Source organism: Macaca nemestrina, chromosome 4, assembly GCF_043159975.1.
Source record: "Macaca nemestrina isolate mMacNem1 chromosome 4, mMacNem.hap1, whole genome shotgun sequence".
Taxonomy (NCBI): domain Eukaryota; kingdom Metazoa; phylum Chordata; class Mammalia; order Primates; family Cercopithecidae; genus Macaca; species Macaca nemestrina.
In genome coordinates, this window is record NC_092128.1 from 51,243,778 (window position 1) to 51,268,683 (window position 24,906).

The following is a 24,906-nucleotide window of genomic DNA, read 5'->3' on the forward strand; positions in this document are numbered from 1 at the left end:
ATGCTGTCAAGGCACTTGCAATTTGGCACATAAGAAAATTATATTCATACACTAACCACTTACTTGATGAATAATCTTCACACACCTACAATGTGCTCTAGGATGTGCTAGTGCTGGGGACACAGCAATGAGTGCGAGTGGGGTGCCTGGCCTCATGGCACATCTGTTCTAGAATAATCTAGAAAGATCCTCTCCAATAAGCATGTGTCCAAATATTGTGCCTGGGCAGTGAGGCTGAAAGGGCTCCACATGTGAAGTGCCATCAGAGCTGGGCTGTGAACATCCATAAACACCGGCTTGGCAGAGAAGGAGAAAGCATTCCAGATAGAAGGAGCTGTAGGAGCCAAAAAATTGGATTCAGTTTTTGCAAATGGTGAGTATATTTAGAGTGGGAGGGGAGGCTGATAAACTGAGAATGTGGAGACAAAAGAGAGATTATATAAGGGCCAGATTGCTGACTAAGAGCCTATATGCTGACTAAAGGCATGTGAACTTTGTACTTGTTTCACAGATAAGGAAGCTGAAGCACACAGATGTGATGTAACTCACTATGATCCCAATTTAAGAGCTTGCCTTGTCGTTCAATAAATTCATTAGTGACTGAATAAACGGTGAGTTTTAATTCTATAGACCTTTACATTTGTATTTCAAAGAAACAACCCAGACTTAATCAACATTTATAGTCTACTTTCTTCAAGGTATAACAAACATTTATACTTCAAAACAGATCTTTGTTAGAATTTTTGTTTGTGTTTAATTATTACCAAGTATAGACAAATACATTTTCCTCGTTTAAAAAAATACAGATAAGGCAAGAGTACCCTTTAACCCCCATCCCAAATACAGTCCATGTATCCCATAAAGTACCCCCGTTATCATTTGCTATGCCTCCTTCTAGAACTTTAGTCATATGTGGTTTTGTGTTTATATTTTGTTTATAGAAATAGAAAATTAGAAATTATTATAATTTGCTAGTCTCCTTCTAGAACTTTATTCATGTGTTTGTATAAGTATGTGTTTATATTTTGTTTATAGAAAATTAGAAATTATGTTATCATTTGCTATGCCTCCTTCTAGAACTTTATTCATTTGTGTTTTAGAAATATGTGTTTATATTTGCCTGGGCGCGGTGGCTCACGCCGGTAGTCCCAGCACTTTGGGAGGCCGAGGCAGGCAGATCACTACATCAGGAGATCAAGACCATCCTAGCTAACACGGTGAAACCCTGTGTCTACTAAAAATACAAAAAATTAGCTGGGTGTGGTGGCCGGCGCCTGTAGTCTCAGCTACTCGGGAGGCTGAGGCAGGAGAATGGTGTGAACCTGGGAGGTGGAGCTTGCAGTGAGTCGAGATCGCGCCACTGCACTCCAGCCCAGGCAACAGAGTGAGATGCTGTCTCAAAAAAAAAAAAAAAAAAAGAAAAAGAAAAAGAAATATGTGTTTATATTTTGTTTATGGAAATAGAAAATTAGAAATTATGTTAACATTTGCTATGCTTCCTTCTAGAACTTTATTCATATGTGTTTATATAAATGTGTTTATATTTTGTTTATAGAAATAGAAAATTAGAAATTATTTGCTATGCCTCCTAGAACTTATTCATATGTGTTTATATAAATATATGTTTATATGTTTATAGAAATAGAAAATTAGAAATTATGTTTTTTAACCCTTATTTTACCAATAGCATATACATTGCTATTGGTAAATTATAATCATACACTAATCATTGTGTATGATTAGTATATGATTAGTGTGCAGCAGTGCTTGGCCCATAATAGGTCTCAGAATTGCTTGCTAAAGAATGAGAGTGGGCCGAGTGCGATGGCTCACGCCTGTAATCCAAGCACTTTGGGAGGCTGAGGCAGGCGGATCACCTGAGGTCAGGAGTTCAAGACTAGCCTGGCCAACATGGTGAAACCCCGTCTCTACTAAAAATACAAAAATTAGCCAGGCGTGGTGGCGGATACCTGTAATCCCAGCTATTTGGAAGGCTGAGACAGGAGAATCGCTTGAACCTGGGAGGCGGAGATTGCAGTGAGCTGAGATCACGCCATTGCACATCAGCCTGGGGGACAAGAGCGAGAGTTGTCTCAAAAAAAAAAAAAAAAAGAATGAGAGTTATGTCGCTGATAAGGCTTTCAAAAGGTACTAATTAGGAAGATGGGTGGAGCTCGCAAAGTCAAAGGTCAACCAAATAACCCGTCTATCACCAACAGGATTAAGAAGTCCTCTGCATAGATGGCTGGATTGTCAGCCCCACAGTTCATGATTTCCAAATAGGATCACTGAGAAATAATTTACTCCCAGATCCTTACTAGACTGGAGGCTAACACTGGCATTTCATTAGCCATGCTGTAGAGAACAAACACATCCTACAGCCTCTTTGCCTGGCAAACAGCCCAATATTTGAAATAGAACCTAATCCTGGAGTGAGACTGAGTGCTGACTTGTTTCTGATGTGATAAAAACGCAGCACTCAGCTCTGGGTGGGCTGGCCTTCATAAATCTGATTAGCAGCCTTAGTAGCAGCAAGCGTAGCAGCTATGATGAAATAAATGCTCTCTTTCCAGAAGAGCAGGCTTTTCCTTTTAGAGGAACTGCAACTGTAGAGCTAATTAATCTAGAAGGCCAAGGGCATTATGGTTGGAGAGAGGAGGCAAGACCACTTCTATTTGAGAGAGGAGATGGCTTTTACCAGCATTTTTATCACTTCTGAAATGTGCTCATAGCAAAGATCCATCTTCCCCATCTTCCCAGGGTAAAAATACTGGATTTAAAATTAGGATTCACTTTTTGTCCAAGCCATGAATAGTAGTAGAGTGTTTAACTTGCTAATTGAATTGTTTCCTAGATCACCCTAGGTAATAATTAACAACCCAGAACTAAGAGATAGTCTACTCTATTGCTACAAACCTATCACTCTGATCCTCTCATACAGAGATATTGCCTGTATGAGAATATAGGTGAAATATAGGTGAAATAAGCAGCACTTTTTCATTTAGAAAGCATTTCCTGAGTACTGACTGTGTGCCAGGCACAGGATTAGGAACTCACAGGGAGGTGCGGTGGGGATTTCAGGGACTCACTGAAAGCAGAACTTGACCTTTCAAAGAGAGAATGACAGAGCCTAGATAAAAAGCAGAGTAAAGGAACACTAAAAAATTGAAATATTTGGAAAACAGTCTTTTTGTTTTTTCCTCTAGATTTTACTGAATTTCAGCATCCTTAAAAGCTGGGGAAAGTACCATCAGCTGTAATAAAAATTTCCAAGTAATCTTTAAAATACAATTTCAGGTGGATTCCTGTAAGAGATGAACTGAGTTTTAATTAGGAAAAGTTTTTCTGATATGGTATAAATATCTCCCACTGAGTGTTAGCTGTCTACTCAATTTGGCATCAGTGTTTTTCAATAAACATAGTGATTCACTCAAGGATGGAGGTAAAAATGAATGTGCCAGAAAAACAAAGCTTGGGTTCATGACTAGTATTCAAGTCTTAAGGCATTTACTTGACTACATTTAAGTTACTCTCGTTATGGATCTGACAAAACTTTCTTTAAAAGAGCTTTCCTATGGCCCTCTAGCACTAACTCAGACATTAATCTCTCTCCTACTCATTTTTAAGGTGCCAGATTAGCAACCAGGTGCCAAAATTCATATACAAGAGTGAACTGAGAACAACTTGTCCCATTTAGGCATTCCTGTTAAATATAGATTCAAACTTTTTTAAAAAAAGGTTTGGAATTTATGGGCATAGATGGGTAGAAATAAAGTGGTACCCTTTCTTCCATCGGATCCTGCCACCTTCTTGGGAGGTGAAATGCAGTGGGTATGCAGCCTTGCAGAAAGCCTGTAAAGAGCTTGAATGAGGCTTTCTTGCACCTATTTTAGTGACTGTCCTCAAACAAATATAGATTTGAGTGCTCTCGTTTGTGATCTCTTTTGAGATATTTAAGAATAGACAAATGACCATTTTTTTTTACTTTATTTTATTTTATTTTATTTTATTGAGATGGAGTCTCGCTCTGTAGCCCAAGCTGAAATGCAGCAGTGTGATCTCAGCTCACTGCAGTCTCCACCTCCGGGGCTCAAGTGATTCTCCTCGTGCCTCAGCCTCCCGAGTAGCTGGGACTACAGGTGCACGCCACCATGCCCGACTAATTTTTTGTATTTTAGTAGTGACAGGATTTCACTATGCTGCCCAGGGTGGTCTCGAACTCCTGAGCTCAGGCAATCCGCCTGCCTCAGTCTCCCAAAGTGCTGGGATTACAGGTGTGAGTCATCGCGCCCAGCCAACAAATTATCATTTTTAAGACAGTGTTGATAAAGTCCTGCCTGCACCAGTCAATATGCTGCAGTTTTGTTTTTTGTTTTTTTTTGTTTTTCTTTTTTTTGAGACGGAGTCTCACTCTGTCACCCAGGCTGGAGTGCAGTGGCCGGATCTCAGCTCACTGCAAGCTCCACCTCCCGGGTTTACGCCATTCTCCTGCCTCAGCCTCCTGAGTAGCTGGGACTACAGGCGCCCGCCACCTCGCCCGGCTAGTTTTTTGTATTTTTTTTAGTAGAGATGGGTTTTCACCGTGTTAGCCAGGATGGTCTCGATCTCCTGACCTCGTGATCCGCCCGTCTCGGCCTCCCAAAGTGCTGGGATTACAGGCTTAAGCCACTGCGCCCAGCTATGCTGCAGTTTTTTAAAAGCCTCCTAAATTTCAGGCTGAAAACAACAAAAGTTTAGGTCTGTCTCATGCTACATGTCTAGAAAAATGTATTGACTAAGGTAAAGTGTACTGGTTTCAGGTATAGCCGGATCAAGATACTCCACAGTGTTCTTTAGGGACCCACCCTCTGGTTCCCTCCGTTCTTCTTTCCTTTGTGTTGGCTCCAGTCTCAAGCAGCCTCCACCAGTTCCAGGCTGACATCCACATAACTCCAAGTCCAGGGGGGAAAATAGGTGCTTTTTGTTTTTTTTGTTTTTTATTTTGTTTTGTTTGTTTTTTCCCAGGAATTCCAACAAAAATCCCAGAGTCACCTTAACTAGAATATGTGAGTTTCATATCCATCTCTGAACCACTCACTAGAAAGAAGAAGATGGAAATGCACTGAATAGCCTGGAGCTCATGGGGGGATTAGCCCCATCCAAATCAAGTAAGCTGAAAATGGGAGAGGACTAGTCCCTCAAGGAAAATCCAGGTAATGTTACCAGATGAAGGGAGGACGAATGTTAATGCAAGCCCAAACTACTGTTTGTATTATATGGTCCGAGGCTTAAAATGCTGTGACTCCCTGCCTGGTTTCAGGCGCGGATGGTTTTCCTATTACAGAGGGTAGTAATAACGTCCCCTGTGTGTTCCCTTAACAATTGTAAAGAAGGTTACTCAATTTTATTTATCCAACAAGCAGATATTGAGTGTCTATAATACACTAGAAACTCTGCCACCTGATGGGAATCCAAAGTCTAATAAAAGAAAGTCTCTGCCTTCAAAGAACTTCTGGGAACAAGGACAATAAAACAAAACTACAAATTACTGTTCTACATATTATAAAAGACATATATATACATATAAAGTATAGCATGACATTTGACCTGAAACTTGTTGGTCATTGAACTTACTTTTCTAGATCAATTCTGAATCTCACAAAATGCACTTAAATCTAATTTTCAAAAAGGAAAAATCTAATATTTTTCATGAGAACAATATTATTTAAATAGCCACATTTCAGGACCCAAAGATCGAAGTCTAGAATGTAGCATCCTTGTTTTACTGTCAATCAGGATTTCAAAGGAGACATACACCTGGTGTTCTAAGACTGTGTGAAAGTGAAGGTGACCTTGAAAGCAGTTCTTGTTTTGTTTTCAAACGAAAATAATAAATGCTGCAGGGACATAACTGTCACACATTCTTTGAGACAGAACAGCCAGCAATTTGCAGTACCATCTGCCATTTAAACTGCTGCAGAATTCTCTGTAAATTCTAAAGAGAATTCTTTTTTTTTTTTTTTTTTTTTTTTTTTTTTTTGAGACGGAGTCTCGCTCTGTCGCCCAGGCTGGAGTGCAGTGGCGCGATCTCGGCTCACTGCAAGCTCCGCCTCCCGGGTTCACGCCATTCTCCTGCCTCAGCCTCCCGAGTAGCTGGGACTACAGGCGCCCACGACCGCGCCCGGCTAATTTTTTGTATTTTTAGTAGAGACGGGGTTTCACCATGGTCTCGATCTCCTGACCTTGTGATCCGCCCGCCTCGGCCTCCCAAAGTGCTGGGATTACAGGCGTGAGCCACCGCGCCCGGCGAGAATTCTTAACATAAAGACTGCTTTATGTTAAAGCAGGTAGTGCCAGGTTAGTACAAATGACAGACAAGAGACGGCTGTGTTGACAGCCAGAGCGAAGCCCTGGACAGGCTAACAGAAGAGATTCATTCTTCCTCAATTTGTAACATCTTCAGAAATCAGGGGAAATTGTATGAAATATAATAGACGAGAAGAATTTGTGAGTGAAACTTGGAAGTATTCCTAAAATTAAGTCAAGCGGTGATATTTCTTTTTCTCTTTGGCTAGAAATTCATATCAAGGTAGAAAAAAGTGGACATTTAAGATTTAAGGAAGGTTTTAAAACATGGAGACTAGTCTTCATTTACTTTCATTCGAGAAACACCTATCGAGCACCTGTAATGTGCCTCATCTCATGCAAGGCAACATTAATGCAAAAACGAATGTTACACAATACTTGTCCTTGTCTTGCTGTCTATTGGGGGAGATAAGGGCATAAACAAATAGTTACAGCATTATGTTACATATGCTGTAACAGGCTTTTACAAGGAGGAGAGAGAGGCTCATGGAGAAAGTCATGTTTAAGAGGAGTCTTCAAAGGTGTGCAGTAGTTCACTAAGTTGAAAAGGTCAAGGAGGACCCATGTAGTGAAAGTCATGAAGGAATAAATTATGTCATGTACAGGGAAGGAGCAAAGGAGAGCCATTGAAGGCTTTTGAATAAGGGAACTACATGATCAAGGTTTTGACTCTGAAAAAAAATCCTTCTGCAGGTATTAGGAAGGTTTAGACTGAAGAGAGGAAGAATCTGGAAGTAGGAACACCTGTCAGAGGGCTCTGGCAGGCATTCAGACTGAACTCTAAGGGAGGGCAATGAGGTTGGAGCAAGGGGACATGCTGGCTAGCTGCTAGGCAAGTAGAAATGACAGGACCTGGTGATGGGGAGGGGAGGGAATGAAGGAGTGGGAGATGTCCAAGATTCCCAGGCTAGGCTGGCTTCAGGGGTGTGTAATTTGTGCAATTGCACAGCCCCTCCCCACCACCGCCCCACTCAGGAGAGTCCCACGCTACGTTTAATGCTCTTTCACTGTCTTTACCTTAATAACAATAGAGGGGCTCCACATTTGTGCCCTGCTAATCATGCAGCCAGTCCTGTTCCCAAGTCTCCGTCTTGAGCTAAGGGGTGGATTATGGTGCCAATAATTGAAATGGGAAACAGAAGAAAGAAGACATTTTGTTCTAGGAGAGCTGGGTGGAGAGATTTCAGTTTTGCCACAGTTGAATTTCATGTACCTATGGATCATTGAAGTAGAGATATTCAATGGCTTGTTAGAAATGGTATGTAAATTCCAAGTGAGGTACAAGCTAGAGAGATGGGAATTGGAGGTTGCGGAGAGTCCAAGTGGTGCCCCCTGGATGTGGATGAGTAGAGGGAGCAGAAAAGAGGACAGAACCTTTGGTAGCACCAGTGTTTAAGGGATCAGAGAAGGGCAAGATAAATGGGAGAGGAGGGGTCAAAGCCTTGTGGGAAAATTCTGGAATTATGTCCTGGGAGCTAAGGAGAAAGGAGTCTCAAGAAGGAGGGTGTGATCATCTGAAGCATAAGCCACAAAGAGATCAAATAAGATCACGGTGGGAAAATGTCCATTGCATCCAGCAATTAGAAAGTCAAGGGCACTTACCAAGAACAGTGGTGGGGATGGAAGCCACACTGCCATGGAATGGAGGAGGAACTTGGGGAAAGCAGAGAATAAGAGCGAACTATAATTTCAAGAACCTGAGCTATGAAGCCAAAGGAAGGAGAGGGAGTGTAGAGTATTTATCCCTCATTCCAGCCACATTTGCCTAGAGCAGGAGCATGGAATCAAAGCTCAAGCTTTGATTGAGCAAACCCTGAGATTTGCTCAATCCTTCCTTTGGCTTCATAACTCAGGTTCTTGAAAGTACAGTTTGCTCTTGTTCTCTGCTTTCCCCAAGTTCCTCCTCCATTCCATGGCAGTGTGGCTTCCATCTCCACTGCTGGAGTGCAATGGTGCAATCTTGGCTCACTGCAATCTCCGCCTCCCAGTTTCAAGCGATTCTCCTGCCTCAGCTCCTGAGTAGCTGGGACTACAGGCCCTGCCACCATGCCTGGCTAATTTTTGTATTTTTAGTAGAGACAGGTTTCACTATGTTGGACAGACTGGTCTTGAACTCCTGACCTCGTGATCCAGCCGCCTCACACCCCTTACAGGCACCAGCCACCGTGCCTGCCGCCCTTGACTTTCTAACTGCTGAATGCAATGGACATTTTCCCACTGTGATCTTATTTGATCTCTGTGGCTTATGCTTCAGATCTCCCTCTTGAAACTCTTTTCTCCTTAGCTCAATCTTTGATTCCATGAGCAAATCTCCAGAGCTCAAGCTTTGATTCCATGCAATGCAGCGTTTGTGTTGTTTTTACCTAAAACAGGAGGAGACTGAGCAAGTATATGAGAGCACTGAACTTCGTAGATGAGAGGAGGGCATACTTCTAGGAGAGAAGCACTAAAGGTGGAAAGGGAGGTAGACAGATTCACAGATGAAGTGGTCAGAAGCTGAGTGTTACACACTCCTCCCCCTGCACGTATACAGGCAAATTTTTAAAAACCGAATTCTCTCAGTAGTGTTCAGTTTACTACTGCAAGTGAGGTGATCGGGAGAGCAAGCAGGCTTCTGAACATACTGAAGGTAAATGACCTTTTGCAATGGGAGAGGACGCTGACCAGGGACAGGTAGCAAGGAGGGCTCGGCTGCTGTGAGAGCAGAGGCTAGGCTCAAGAAAGAAAAGGAACTGAAAGATGCTTGCAGTGCGTGCACATGAAAATATGAAATTCTGCCCGGGGTATTAAAAGCTCAACAGGAAGAAAAGACATTTGCCTTTTAATATTTTTCTTTTAATTAAGCCCTGAAGACCCTCCATTGCAATTCTACAGCCTCCCAACAGCAAGGGCTCTCAGTGTTCTCAGGCTACGCAGCCGGTGCAGAGGATCCTAAGCGTCAGCAGAGGCAAAACCTCCCCAGGCTGTAGCAGGGCAAGTGCTGATTTGGTGAATAATTAATGCCTCACTCACCTAGACCCCCAGGCTCCTGCCTGCCTCAGACTCGTGCAGGCTTACAAACTCGTAAAGCAGCTGACTCTATGGTCTAATGATTAAACTTCTCTGGGCCTTATTTCGTGGCAGTTAAGTTAAAAACTGACCAGCTAGCCGCTTAAACTCTTCTCCCTGAGATGACTAGAAAACATGCCAAGTCTCCTGACTGGACTAACAACTAACTATACTCCCTGAATTCCAGCCACATTTGCCCAGAGCAGGACTCCAAGTTTTGACTGTGTCCATTGCTAAGGGTTGCAGAATGGGTGGTGGTGTCCCGTCACCAATCTCTTTTCCCTCTCCAACCCCTAGAAGATGGTGAGCTTCTATGTACCCCTAATTTCACCAGGCAGGTTACACTGTGTTGTTAGAGACCCTTCTTTAGAGGCCTTCACCCGACCTCACCATTTGCACACCGTGGAGGATCGTTGAGATGCGTTGTGGGGAAGTTCCTCTCATGAAAGATTTCCACTTCCTGGCTGCGTCAACTCTTCCACGGCGAGATGGGAAAGGGAGTAACAATAATGGTGTCATTTGAGGAATTACCTGAGTTAAAACCATCATCTGGATACAGGCAGGAAGATTTTATTTTATTTATTTTTATTTTTTGAGACGTAGTTTTGCTCTTGTCGCCCAGGCTGGAGTGCAATGGCGCGACCTCGGCTCACTGCAACCTCCTTCTCCCAGGTTCAAGCGATTTTCCTGCTTCAGCCTCCCGAGTAGCTGGGATTACAGGCACCCGCCACCACGCCCAGCTAATTTTTGTAGTTTTAGCAGAGAGGGGGTTTCACCATGTTGGAAGTAGATTTTTTAAAAACAGAACTAGCCGTTCAATTCAATGCCGTGACCACCTGGGTAACAGGGACTACAGAGAGGTCCTGAATAAATGTGTGCGCAAAGAATTGCAGGGCGCACAGCGCTTCTCCTCCTTCCTAGGAAGACACTGTAGAAGTCTCGCCCATCCCAAGCTCTTGGATACTGGGGGCGGAAAGGAAGTGTCACTTTCTAAAGAACAAATACGACAGGTCGACCCTGTTTCTAAAGAGTTAACCCGCTTTCCCCGAGCGCACGGCACGACAGTTTTAGCCGTGGGCACGTTTGGTGATTCACTTCTTGCGAACGTAAATGCGCGAGTCCGCCGTAGGTCCCGCCGGCCCCCTGGCTGGGCGACTTGAACACCCACCTCGGAGACGCCCCCATGCATCCGCCCCCCTCGGTGGACGGCCACGCCGCGCGCCCTTCTGGGACGCGCACCCCGGGGCGGACCCGCGCTGGGACTGGGAAGCGCCCCAGCCTCGCAGCCATCGCAGACACAGCTTTCAAACAAAAGAGGCGCCCCGGGGGGTGGGACCGGGACCTCACCCGGTCCTCGCAGAGTTGCTGCCGCCCGCCCCTTCAGCCCCGGCTCTCCGTGTGCGCATGAGCAGAGGCGCCTCCCTCTGTTCCTCCCAAGGCTAAACTTTCTAATTCCCTTCTTTGGGATCGGGGGCTGCCAGGAGCAGGGCGAGCGCTAGCGTCGCCGGGTGAGGAGAACAAAGTGGCTGCGCGATTTTTCCCCCTTTCCAGCCCACCCCCAGCTTCCGTGGGAGCGACAGGAAATGGAAGGGCGCCTCTACTCTCTTTGAACATTTGCCTTTTTTCCCCTCCTTTTCACCTCTATAGAAAGGAAGACGGGAAGAAAGGGCAGGCCGCTCGGCGGGCGTCTTCTCCACTCCTCTGCCGGGTCCCCGTGGCTGCAGGGAGCCAGCATGGGGCTTCTCCAGGTGTTAGCTTTCAGTTTCTTAGGTAATTCCGTGGAAACGGTGCGGGGAGGCGGATGGACTTGGGCATGGGGAAGGAAAACCCAAAAGCTGTTTGCTCACCTTCGAGGGAGACTGGGGGCTTGGGAGAGGGACTGGATGGAAATGACGCCCCTAGGATTAAACGCCAACGCCCTTGCTTTGGTGGTGGCTGGAGACGGCGCACGCGGAGTGCCGCGGACCCGCATCCCCCGGGCTCGCATCCCCCGGGCTCTGCGCCCAAGCCCCGGCCCCTGCGGGCTCCCGCGGCCCCCGCTCAGGGTTTTGCACCCTCGGCCGGTTCACCCTGGGTTTCCCCACCGCGGAGGGCAGGTTCCCTGGGGTTGGCGGTAGTGACTGAGGAGGGCTCTCCAAAAATCCATTGCCCAGGAAAGTGCCTGAGCTGAGCGGAGGCTTCATTCTGGGAACAGATGGGGGCCATGTGGCTTTAATTAACCATCTCTGTTTGTCTCCGGATGGCACCAGAAACAGCTGGACCTGGCGCTTCCCTGGAATGGCGAAGCCTTGAAACCACTCCAGAGCCCCAGGGACTGTCCATGGGCTCCCCTACCTCCGGAAAGCGGCGTCCACCGCGAGACCCGGCGCCTCGCCCCCAGCGAAGCGCCGGTGACCCTCGCGCGTGCACGCACACGCACTCTCGCGCCCCGTGCTCACAGATTTCCACGCGCACACTCACACCGAGGATGCGCGGGCTGCCGCGTGCACGCGGGTTCACGTGCGTGGGTGTGTGGCGCTTGGGGGGTCAGCCTCCCTGCGGCGGGCTCCAGGCACGTCTAAGTGGAGGGTCTATACATCCACCCTTTGTTGGAGGAGGTGCTCCCCGGGGCTGATCAGGGTGGGCGCGAGCGTCGGTGGGTTTCCCAGGAGGGAGGCTCTCGCTGCTGGACAGACCTGATGACGTGTGTGGGTTTCTTTCCGTGTCCTCCTCCTTTCTGAGTCCCTGCCTTCCCAGCCTCTCCTGCGCTCATCTCTCCATTGTCCTTTCTGTGCATTTTGCTTTCTTCCGAATGGACTGCCCTCTCTCCGCACCCACTCCCCCGCCCCGCTTTTTCGTTTTGTTCGGACTCTACTCCCTGCTTGTGTGCCCCCAACCCTGTCGCCTGTCCTTCCCGCAGCCCTGTGCGGAGCCCGAGTGCGCGCTCAAGAACCCGAGTTCAGCTACGGCTGCGCCGAAGGCAGTTGCTACCCCGCCACGGGCGACCTTCTCATCGGCCGAGCACAGAGGCTTTCTGTGACCTCGACGTGCGGGCTGCACAAGCCCGAACCCTACTGTATCGTCAGCCACTTGCAGGTGAGGGCTGAGAGCCGGGTATGAGGCTCTTCTAGCGCCTCCTCCCGTCCAGAGCTAAGGGGCAGGCCCTGGGGACTCCGCATCCTTCCAGCAATCCAGATAGGAAGCGCAGCCAGCCGGGGAGTCCCGGGATTAGGCTGGTAGCTTACCCTTTTGCCCCATCTCAGTTTGCACAGTTGCATCCGCCACACATTTCCTGCTGGCGCGGTCAGTATGGAAAGGAAGGACTGCCGACAGTCCTGGCTGCCCCAACCCAGGGCCTCCAAAGGCCTGATTGTGTGTGTGTGTGTTTTAATCTTTAGTTTTGGAAGTGTGCATTAAAGGTGATTTATCCTCTTTTTAAAACCCAGTGATCTTGGGTTCCGCCCCCGCCCCCAACCGCATCTTCACTTGAGTAAAGAGGATTCCAGCACTGACAGGCGTCTTGCAAGGTGATTCCAATCACGGAACGAACCCGTTTTCCTCTCCTCACTTGGTGCTGTTCCCAACTAGATATCAGGATCAGATGCTTGCTTTCACGAAATGCCCTGGTTGCCGTGATACCCTGATAAAGAAAGACCACAGTGAAATTTCAGGGTGTTACCTGTTTCTAAAAGAGGGCCCAAATTTTAGATTTCAGGGGTCATATTTATACAAACTCAAAAGTAATTTTAAAAGAAGACACAAAGTATAAAATATCCAGAATCAGAACACTTTTCCTTCATTTTTAAAAACGAAGTTGGCCGGGTGCAAAATGACTCACGCCTGTAATCCTAGCACTTAGGGAGGCTGAGGTGGGAGGATCACTAGAGCCCAAGAGTTCAAGACCAGCCTAGACAACATAGACTCTGTCTCTACAAAAAAATTTTTAAAAACTTAGCTGGGCGTGGTAGTCCACACCTGTGGTTCCAGCTATCTAGGAGGCTGAGGTGGGAGGATTACTTGAGCCCATTAGGTCGAGGCTGCAGTAAGTGATAATCAGGCCACTGCATTCCAGCTTGATAACAAAGGGAGACCCTGTCTCGAAAAAATTTTTAAATAAAAAAAGGCTGATATTTCTGGCCTCTAACAAAAGCGGAAAGTATCAGTCTCACATTCAGGGCAAGTTCCAAGCTAATTGCCCAGAATGTGGTCAGCCCACCCACCGGTATAGTTGCCCTTCAGAAGGAGGACAGAGTATTGTGTGTGGTTTGCACAGCGGATCCCTTAAAATGGAGTCACTTTTACAAAGCAGAAAGCCCATTCTGGAGACCTGATAAATTAGACCAAAGGAATGTGGTAAAGTGGATTTCGTTCACTTGCTTCCAGGTTTATACAGAGATGTCTAGACTGCTTCCTCCTGATTAGAAGGGAGGCTGTAATTAAACTCTTTTAAACTTTTTTTTTTTTTTTTTGGAGTTCTGGTGATTGTTCTCCAGTACTAGTTTCCTTGACTACAAGTTATTGAAGGCAGTTGATGTTACTTTTCTAATATTAGCATTTACATTTTACCTACAATATTATGCTAACATTTTCTTGAGAGGCCAGGACATCCTGTAAATGAATCACCAGATTATGAAATCAACTTTGACCAAAATGAGAATCAGACTGTTTGTATTAAAAGCAACTGGGAAGGAAGACTGTCCTCTCAGAGATTATTTCTATAGTTCGTTCCTGGAGAAGTTTCTCTGAATGTGTAGAGAGCATCAGAAACCACAAGAAAGAGGCGCAGCGGTCTCTCCTGAGTGTGAAGCTGGCTCTTGGTGTTGCTTCTTGGTTCTTCTCTTCCTTTGGAAGAGGAAGAGGATGCAGTCTTAGTAGTTTCCCCTAAAATAAATAAATAAATAAATAAATAAATAAATAAATAAATAAGCAACTGGAGCCAGGCTCTCTGGTATATATGATTAGCCATGCATTTGTGAAGTGCTTTTCACAGACAGCAGGGCCTAAAAACGGGACTGGATACGTGCTTTTCTCAAACATCTAGTGGGCATCAAGATAGAGGAAGCTTGTTTTATCCAGGCTCCCAATGCATCCCTGGCTTTTGGTCTCTGTTTTTTAGACAGTACACCTTGCCAGTCTCCAAATCCTTTTGAGAAGAAGATAATAACTAAATAAATACAATGTGAAATACAGTGTAAAAGTACAGTCAGTTAATTGTGTCCTTATAAGAATATTATGCTTAATCAAATGCTGTTTGTAACATACATGTGGGTCTCTTGTATATTTCAGTCTTAGTCTCATTTTCAGACTTAAGAATAATCTGCATTTCAGAAAATGTAGGTACAGAGCAAAGCTCTATGTAGAAAGGGAGCTATTAAGCTCTGTTGTTTATGATTTGCCTTGACGGAATGCACAGAAAGTAGATAACTCTCCTAACCCAACTGCCCGGGTGGCTCTGGCTTCCATTTTAGGAAAAAGAAAGTGAGAGAAATTCAACGCTACCCTAAAACTTACAGTCTATCTTCATCCTAGTTCATGACCATGTTGGGGTTCTTTGAACTGGCCCCAGATTATAGTGGTCCCAACATGGTCTGGTCCTTCCAACAGTCTGGCCCTCCCTTCCCCAGATATTCTGAGCAATTTGCAGGTTAGCCTGCATGGCCCCACTGTTGATTCACTGCCCAGGCAGGGTGGAAATGAAGAAGTCTTGTTCTGTGGTTCCCAAAGCTTCTCTAAATACTTCTGCCTAATACTTGGTTTCTGCTTCATTTAGGCTTTAGAAAATCAGGCCAAGCGAATTGTATTTTTTTTCTTTCATTTTTAGTTTGCTTTCTGTCAGCAAAAATTCTCTAATATCTCCTCTACATTTTACTGTAGAGTAAGCTTCTCTGTTTATTGAGATTAAGGTTTAAGCCTAGAAATTTGATTTTGGTTAGATTAATAGCTTGAGGAAACAATGCCGTCTTTTACTTTAGACCTTGAATTTGCAAGGAAGGAGGAAATTATTTTCAAGAGTATTTTAGACTCAGCAAGTTAAAAGTGAAAGATGTGATACAAATCACCTAAGCAATTTTCACACATTCATTTTTCTTGAAGCTAATAGGTTGATTTTTGTATTATGGGCTTGATGGGGTTTTTTTAATTAAAAATGTTTTTAATGAGGTTGCTTCTAGACTGATGAACTCAACTTTGTTTTCAGGAGGACAAAAAATGCTTCATATGCAATTCCCAAGATCCTTATCATGAGACCCTGAATCCTGACAGCCATCTCATTGAAAATGTGGTCACTACCTTTGCGCCAAACCGCCTTAAGATTTGGTGGCAATCTGAAAATGGTATGTGGTTGGTGTGGGGACAAGTTCCATTGAGTGTGATTGATAACTTGGGTGGAGCTTACAGGTTCCTGGGTGTTTGTAATTATGATTTGCTTCTCTGTCCTGTAAGTATGGCCTCTGACAGATTGACTGCCTGGAGCACTAACTTCTCTTGGTAAAATCTTATCCTTCTTCCTGAAGCATGTATTTCCTATAAGAAAGCAGTCTTTCATGCTAGACCAAAGGAGCATTTCATAGTTCTCATTCCGAGGGGCTTTTGGAGAGAGTGCTTGTGTGCCGGGGGGCTGTGTGGGGAGGGTATGGGTACTGTCTCAGGCCCCTATTCTTCCACAAAACATAACATCTTTCACTTTGATCAATCCCAAAGGAAGGGGCAGAATCACAGCCCCCACTCCTCCCCTCACCGCCTTCCTTCATCTACAGAAAATTTCTTGATAGTAATAATAGCACTGTGAATAAGCAGCAAGATGTAATTTTTCAAAGACTCTGTCAACATGGATATGACCCCAAGTCAAATGGTTCCTCCAGTGATTGCATGAATTACACCCTTTTTCCTGTCTTTGCTATTTGGGATTTTGTTTAATACATTCATCAAATATGATTTTACTGTTGCTGTGCCATGAAGCCCAGATGAGTTTCACATTTATTTCAAACTCGGATGCTGAAATTTGGGGAATAAAGGTAGAGTTAGTGTTTTTGTTAATCAACAACGTACCATTAGATCTTCTTTTAAAAAAAATGTGAAAGTATCCTCAAAGAAGTGAACATAACCCTGGTCGTTAAAAAGCCTGGAGACTACTAGATTTCTTTATTCTATGCCCTACACCTGGGGAGACTTTGGATGCTGTTGCAGCCATCTATCATTCTGTAAAGACAAACACCCTTAATAGATTTCTTTGTCATTGACTGTTTGTTTGTGTATTTTTGAGGCAGAGTCTCACTCTGTCTGTCGCCCAGGCTGGAATGCGATGGTGCAATCTCAGCTTACTACAACCTCCACCTCCCGGGTTCAAGTGATTCTCCCGCCTCAGCCTCCTGAGTAGCTGGGATTACAGGCACATGTTACCACGCCCGGCCAATTTTTTTTGTATTTTTTAGCAGAGACGGGGTGTCACCGTGTTAGCCAGGATGATCTTGATCTCCTGACCTCGTGATCCACCTGCCTTGGCCTCCCAAAGTGCTGGGATTACAGACGTGAACCACCACGCCCAGTTATCATTGACCGTTAAATTGCAATATTTTCTAGACTATTGGTTTCTAGGGAGAGTTGATTTGTTCATTGGTTGGCCTTGGCAATTCACTGGTTACAAACTTCACTGGGTCATCAGAAAGCATGTATCATTTAGAGCCATGTTCATTCTTATGGGGGCATATTTTGGTTGATACTTCAGTGTGAAAGAGAAGTTTCTGTAAATCTGCAATGCATCCCGAAGACTTCTGAAACAGCAGCAAGCTTATGACAAAGACTAGGAGCATTTCCTGATCTCCCACATTCTTCCAGTGAAAGACAGTTTGAAGAAGATGTCTCAACATTAGGATCGAGACTGTCCCCATTTTAGTCAACAGACAGTGAAACAGTTTATCATGTGCTGTAGTTCTAGAGGAAGATTTGTCTTGGTTATGTCGAGTTAATCAACTTCTACAACTTTGAATCTGTGGGACAAAAGAGACCAGATGCCAGAAAGAAGAGATTTTCCAGTAGAGGGGCTTGAGTTCTCTGTCACTCTGTCACAAGAAATTAGATGAGATTAGACTGATGGAACTTAGTCTTTAGAAAGTCAGACTGATTGTTACTATACCCTATCATCTCTGTGTTTGATCACAATTGAAGACTTTATGAACATGATTTTATCTATTTTCTGTGTGTTTTGCAAAGATGTGCTTATACATGGCGGGGTTAAATTATCAGTGTCCAGGCACAGAAACGAGCTTGGAATGTACAACTATTTTTACCCATCATGATGATCTATTCCTCGGTCTGACAGAAATCCAATATACTATAGAAGAATGACCTTGTTTCTCTTTTCTGGATTTTTCTTCCCATATAAAAAAAGCCTGAAGTGCTTTATCAGGTTATAAATCTAAATGGAATGTGCTTTTGGTGCACACGTTGCAGCATATGTTCTTAGGTTACAGAAATGGCACTAGCCTTGCTTCGCACTTTACATTATTTTGTTATCTCTTAATTTTGAACAAATATTGTAGGTTTTTAAAAGTCTGGAAGAGGAGAGACGTACAGTTGCCTAACATTTCACTCAAAAATAAATGCCCATTGTAGTTCTGTAATATGGTTCTTTTTAATAAGTTAGATAAGATTAGTTAGTATGATTATAATGTTTTTCTTTTAACATTCCAGCTAACTCATATCCGTTCTAGTGACCACTTTCCACGCCTCCACCTCCCCAATTGACTTGGCATTTTTCCAGCAAGAGAGTTTATTTCAAAAGGTCCTCCTGATTTCCTGAAAATACACCAGCCTGTGACATGATTCATTCTGACACATTCCTGTCTTCCCGCATTTAAGACTCTCTTGCTCTGGAAGATGGACCCCAAAAGCTCTCTCAAACACAAGAAGCATGGAAAGTCTCCCTTGCTGAACAGGCAGGCATGAGAGCTCTAGGGACTGGGGAGGAGGTGCTTTCCATCTCTGGAATTCCAGTGGCCTTTTTAATGTGTTTAAGTGAGACTGATTGACCCTCGGGGCAAGGGTGCAAAGGCTCATTTGTTTGTTCAGGCTTTCCCCTGAAAGAGAAGATGTTAGTATTTGTTCTGAGCCAGTTTATTTGACCGACTCTTTTTTCCTCTGGCATTGTTTTTCATTGTGGAAATGCATCCAAAGGTTTCCCCATCAGGGATAGGTTTTTCTAAGTTGTAGTATAACTAACATATGTGGTAGACTCTTATTTATTTTCTTTGCTGCTGCATAGAGAAAAAGGAATATTTGTGTTTCTACTGGAGGAGGATTGTGTCCTTGTGCATCAGACTGCAAGCTGACCCCCTACTGTGCACAGGAAGTGCCCTCCCGTTTTTCCTTTGAGAGCAGCTTGGCTTAGAGGGTTGGGAAGATGTTTCACTTCTGGCTAGGCAAAGGATGTCTTTCTTGACAGCAGCTAGAGGCACTCTGCCAGATGTCTTGTTCCAGTGAGCAGATTCAATCTGTTGAACTCCAGAATGATTTGTGGAAAACTAAAGAATCATTGGACTTGTGCTTTACCATGGGATTATTATTTAGTTTCAGCTTCAGCTTAAGGTAGAATGCAAGGATACTTTCTATGGGGAACATAAAAATAATTTTAAAACATAGTCTCAGCTATTCACAGATGTTTCTGTTTACAGTTTCATTTGTTTTTTGTTTTTTGTTTTTTTTTAATCTCCCGTAGGTATGGAAAATGTAACTATCCAACTGGATTTGGAAGCAGAATTCCATTTTACTCATCTCATAATGACTTTCAAGGTAAGAAATCCATAACTTTCTCACAAATGACACATGAGAGTACTGTGTAATGTCCCCTTTCACAATGGATGTCAGATGTGAGTTGACCTAAATGGGAACTTAAATATTATTGTTGCCATAAATTGGGGTAATTGAGCAGTTTTTAAAACATTAGCATGAATAACTACATTTAACAAATACTCTATTTTCATGACAATAAGTAGAAAGAGCCTCTATTCTAAGGTAATTCAACTGTAAACTTTTAATTAGGTATCTTTTTATTTTTCCATAGAGTAAGGCAGTGTTGACCCTCTTCCAAACCGCAGTAAAACATCTGGAGAGTAAATCCCTGGTCCCTTGTGTTTATGCTTTAATACTGACTTTGGTAACTGGAAAGGAAGTGTATTCTCTTTGGTTTTCAAAGTTTTGCAAAATTTGTGGGAACAGTTTTACAGTTCCTTAAGAAATGTGTAATGCCTTCCTAAATGTGGATTTTCTCATCATTTTTCTTTGAGAGATGTAAAATGACTCCAGAACTAGGGAATGTCTCTGTACAAAGTCCCTTTGTTTCTTCTTAAGCAGCTGCCTGGAAATGACAGACTTCACATGGCTTAAAGTACACATTGGCGCACAGAAAACCCATAATTTACTTATTGCTTCTCAGATTAAAAATCACTTTTGAATAGTTTTCATTTGGAGTTGGGAACCTTATCTACACCCTCTCAGGAAAGGAAAAGGTGCCAAGGATAGATTTACCATGTGGGCAGGTAGCCATGAAAATCTCACTGTCTCTGCCACCAAAGTGGGAGGCCAAGGAGCTAGGGTGGGCGGGGGGTCAGAATGCAACTAGGAGGGACGTTGGGCTGTGCAGTTCCCAGGCCTGAGCCTTCATCCCCGTGCCCACTCCCCAGCAGCCTGCTGTTCCTGCTGGAGCAGGAAGGTGGGCACTGTGACTGTGACACCTGGTATTGAGAGTGGTAGGGAAGGTTTCACTAAATAAATCGTCAACTACTCCTTGTCACTAACCGCTTGTCCCTTCATTGACCACATAATCAATCTGGTGATTAAACTGGTGCTCATCGGCATATAAGGATGTTACCTTTAAGTTATGTGACACCTAAGAATACTCAAAATCATCTTTATTAATGTTTATGATCCTATCTTTTCCTTTGCAGAGGGCATCTGTTCATATACATGGATAGTTCTGAGTTCATCTAGATCCAAAAGTCCTTTGGGCACATGTTTTGTAGTTGAATACTCACTCAGGTGAATACAGTGGGAGAAAGATGAATTTACTCATGTAGGTGCAGAAGGTAAAACGGGGGCAGTGATTGAACTGAGACACGCAGAATGGCTATAAGCTGGGGCCAGGTGTGGTGGCTCACACCTATAATCCCAGCACTTTGGGACGCCAAGGCAGGCAGACCACTTGAGGTCAGGAGTTCAAGACCAGCCTGGCCAATATGGTGAAACCCCGGCTCTATTAAAAATACAAAAATTAGCCAGGCGTGGTGGCACGTGCCTGTAGTCCCAGCTACTTGGGAGCCTGAGGCAGGAGAATTGTTTGAACCCTGCAGGCAAATGTTGCAGTGAGCCAAGATCATGCCACTGCACTCCAGCCTGGGCGACAGGGTGAGACCCTGTCTCAAGAAAAAGAATAGGTACAAGTTATCACACTGGTTTATGAGAAAACAACTCATCCTTTGGGTCCTAGCTCCAGTGAGAAAAGCAACATTTATGGGGTTGGGTACATGGGGTGTGAATCCCTGTCTGCTCCTTCTTGGCATGTGTGGCCAGAGCTGTGACTTCCTCATTGGTAAATGGGAAGAGGAATAATACCGACATCATAGGACATAAGACAGAATGGTGATGGTCTCCTGTTCCCCTCTGTTTTTTGTTTTTTGTATTTTAAATACTGAGTCTCGCTCTGTTGCCCAGGCTGGAGTGCAGTGGTGCAATCTTAGCTCACTGCACCCTCCACCTCCTGGTTTTAAGCAATTCTCCTGCCTCAGGCTCCTGAGTAGCTGGGACTATAGGCACATGCCACCACACCTGGCTAATTTTTGTATTTTGGTAGAGACAGGTTTCACCATGTTGGCCAGGCTGGTCTGGAACTCCTGACCTCAGGCAATCTGCCCATCTTGGCCTCCCAAAGTGCTGGGATTACAGGCGTGGCCACTGCACCTGGCCTGTTCCCTTCTGTTCTAGGAATTCGGATAATCTTGCTGGCCTGGCATATAGTGGGAACCTGAAAGTCTTTATAAATGCAGATGCTTGGCATATAGTAATTGCTCTACAAATGTTTACTGAATGAAAGAATAAGTGGATAAATGAATTCAACCATCTTCTGTTTGTAAGAAACTACCCTACTTTAAGCCTTACGGGAAATTGTAAAGATAGCATAGTGACTGCCCTCCAGGAGCTTCCAGTCTTCCAGGGGAGAAAGATATACTTGCAGATAACTTACAGTACATGACAGAAGGTGCTAATGACTACAGCAGAAGTTCAGACAATGTATGTTAGCCCGGAGGAGGGTGAGATTAATTTTAGCCTGCAATAAAGAAGAAACCTAGGACTGGGACTGCACTTGACCTGGGCCAGGAAAGGAGAGCAGGATGTCAGTGGGAGGAGATGGAAGAAAGGCCATTCATGGCCAGAGGGAAACAGTCTGAGAGCAAGGCACTGGTGGTGGGACAGTGGGTCAGGGTTTGCTCAGCAAGTGCTATGTAGATTTGCCTCGAGTTTGGGGTAGTGAGAGAAGGAAAGTAAAGTAAAAGTAGAAAAGCAGATTAGACACAAAGGGCATTGACTCCTTGCTAGGGAGTGTGAACTTTATAAGAAAAAGGGAGCCGTTACAACTGATCAATCTTAGAAATTCTTTTTTTTTTTTTTTGAGACGGAGTCTCACTCTGTTGCCCAGGCTAGATTGCAGTGGTGCGATCTCGGCTCACTGCAACCTCCGCCTCCCAGGTTCAAGCAATTCTTCTGCCTCAGCCTCCCGAGTAGCTGGGATTATGGGCATGCGCCACCACACCCGGCTAATTTTTTATTTTTAGTAGAGACAGGGCTTCACCATGTTAGTCAGGCTGGTCTCGAACTCCTGACCTCAAGTGATCCACCTGCCTCTGCCTCCCAAAATGCTGGGATTACAGGTGTGAGCCACTGCGCCCAGCCTCTTTTCATATTTTTAATAATGAATGATCATTTCTTGCCAAAATTTTCTACTCTGAGGTGATTGGGATAATTCTGTTGCAAAAACATTAACATTTAGTATGACTCTTTTTTACTATATTCTTGCAGTTAGTAACTGCAGCTATCTTGCTATTTTGTGCTTTATTTTTGTTTATGCCAGTCTTAAAGATCCAGATTTCTGGATCTTTAATTTAAAAAAAAAAAATGAACACCAAAAAAAAAAAAAAATTGGAAACCATTGACAAGAAAAGGAGACCTGTGTTTCAGGAAGGTAGCCCAAGAGGAAATACAAAGCAAGGACTGGGATGGCAAAAATAAAGGGCACGTTGGGATGCTCTATTGATGTCAGCATTGATGAAACATTAATGGAGGGTTGGTGCTAATGCAAAAACTGGCTGTGATTCTCAAGTAGGAGGGAGCCTCTTCCTGCAACCCAGGAGTCCTGTATCTTAGAAAGCTTTTTCAAATCCCATGTGTCCACTCACTGCCATACTCTGATACTCTCTGCTGTTACTGCCTTTGAGGATCGTTTCCAAGATGAGGAGCCCCTGTTTTCTAAGGGCAGTCATTTGGATCCTTTAAAATCAAAAGCTGAACCATGAAGTAGAGAAATATGAGAAGCAGAACAGTGGAAGGAAAGGGCTGAATCAAAAATTACTTAGGGCTGCTCTGCCTATGGAGTAGCCGTTCTTTTCTTCCTTTACTTTCTTAATAAACTTGCTTTCACTTAAAAAAAAAATTACTTAGAAAGTCAAGTGAAATAACTAGGAAGATGGTGAAGCTACTAACAGTAGTGAAATCAGGAAGAAAACTGAGGTTGTTGATTTTTTTCCCCAAGTTTGCCGTAGAGACGGCTAATTGCTAAGTAGATTTAGACTAGCAAAAGCTCATTTAGCATGTACACAGTATGTTTTTCTATATTGCTAGATGTTTCAAAACTCATAACTCTTGGCCGGGCATGGTGGCTCATCCCTGTAATCCCAACACTTGAGGGGCTGAGGTGGGAGGATTGCTTGAGCTTCAGGAGTTCAAGACCAGCCTGGGCAGCATAGCAAGACCCTGTCTCTGCAAAAAGTTTAAAAATTAGCCAGACATGGTGGCACACACTTGTAGTCCCAGCTACTCAGGAAGCTGAGGTTGGAGGATCGCTTGAGCCCAGGAGGTCAAGGCTGCAGTGAACTATGATTGTGCTAGTGCACTCCAGCCTGGGCAACAGAGCGAGACTCTATCTTTTTTTTTTTTTTTTTTTTTTTTTTTTTTTTAGACGGAGTCTCACGCTGTTGCCCAGGCTGGAGTGCAGTGGCGCGATCTCAGCTCACTGCAAGCTCCGCTTCCTGGGTTCACGCCATCCTCCTGCCTCAGCCTCCTGAGTAGCTAGGACTACAGGCGCCCGCCACCGCGCCCGGCTAATTTTTTGTATTTTTAGTAGAGACGGGGTTTCACTGTGGTCTCGATCTCCTGACCTTGTGATCCGCCCGCCTCGGCCTCCCAAAGTGCTGGGATTACAGGCTTGAGCCACCGCGCCCGGCCTGAGACTCTATCTTTAAAAGACACAAAAAACTCATAGGTCTTTTGTTTATTATAAATTCGGAGGCAACTGTGCAGCAACGGCAGGCCTGAGAAGGTTGATAACTAAGCAGAGAGCATGGAAAGGATTCTATTCTTTAGGTAAAATGTGTTGCTCTGGTTTCCAGCAACTTCTTAACTCCACAGGAAATTGGATGACTCGTCAATGGTCCTTTGGGACTTGAAAGTTTCCAAAAGAGAGGGAGAAGGAAGCACAGCCAGAAATGGCTTTCACAGTTTTTCAGACCTTCCCCTCTCTGACTCTCCCCAAGCCTCCCAGCCGGGTTCTCACGGGGAGTTTGCCATGGTACGTGGCACACATGGTTCAGTTAGTCCTTAGGAATTTTTCTCTCTTATTTTAAAATTCTTAGGCTAATACTGTCTTGAGTTGAATATGGTATCATTTTCTTATATTCCTGAGTAGGTGAAAAAAAAACCTGAGCAGCTAGTGAGTGAATAAGTCAAAGAGTCTGTCAAAATGTAATTGTCCATTTTCTTATCCTTGACATCTTTTATCAGAGAAAAAGCCCAGCAGGATTATTAAGGAGGGCTAAAGAAAGCCTAAGCATGTAGTTTTCAGCATTAACTCTCACCCAAATTTCTGTCAAGCATTGGTTTTAATTCAGAAGTAAGTGTTTTTATTTAGGTTCTGTTTTCTAGGTCAACTGAACTTTCCTTTGATCTTCCTCCCTTGTAATGTGACTTCCAATTCCCAAAATGCATCACTGTGTTGGTCAGTGTCAAAGCCTTTGCCTGATTGCCTGTTTTCAGTGCTCTTTCTGCTTCATCTTTTACTTCCAGTTTTCTCTGTTCACCACACCCTCCTAAATCTCCCTCCTGCCTTGGTTTCAGAAGACTGTCTTTTTTCTCTTTCCTCTCTGACACTCATTTTCCAGTCTTCTATGCCTTTAGCCAGCGAGGGAGAAAGATAGGCATGGATTTGAATCTAAGCTCTGCCTGTAACTAGCAAATCAATATCTCCGAGCCTCAGTTTTCTCATTTGTCAGACAA

At 44.3% G+C, this 24,906-nt stretch overlaps 1 protein-coding gene and 1 pseudogene across 1 annotated transcript in view; both read left to right on the forward strand.

Annotated features, from left to right (window-relative positions):
* The first annotated feature begins 10,796 nt into the window (after positions 1-10,796).
* The window catches only part of LOC105475300 (laminin subunit beta 1), an 87,414-nt gene continuing 73,304 nt past the window's right edge, over positions 10,797-24,906 (forward strand). The window contains exons 1-5 of the mRNA XM_011730423.3: positions 10,797-10,901; positions 11,041-11,163; positions 12,293-12,468; positions 15,569-15,704; positions 19,085-19,158. Coding sequence (XP_011728725.1) covers positions 11,127-11,163; positions 12,293-12,468; positions 15,569-15,704; positions 19,085-19,158 — 423 coding nt within the window. The 5' untranslated portion in view covers positions 10,797-10,901; positions 11,041-11,126. The remainder of the gene's footprint in view (positions 10,902-11,040; positions 11,164-12,292; positions 12,469-15,568; positions 15,705-19,084; positions 19,159-24,906) is intronic.
* Positions 14,063-14,248, forward strand: LOC112425545 (small nucleolar RNA U3; annotated as a pseudogene).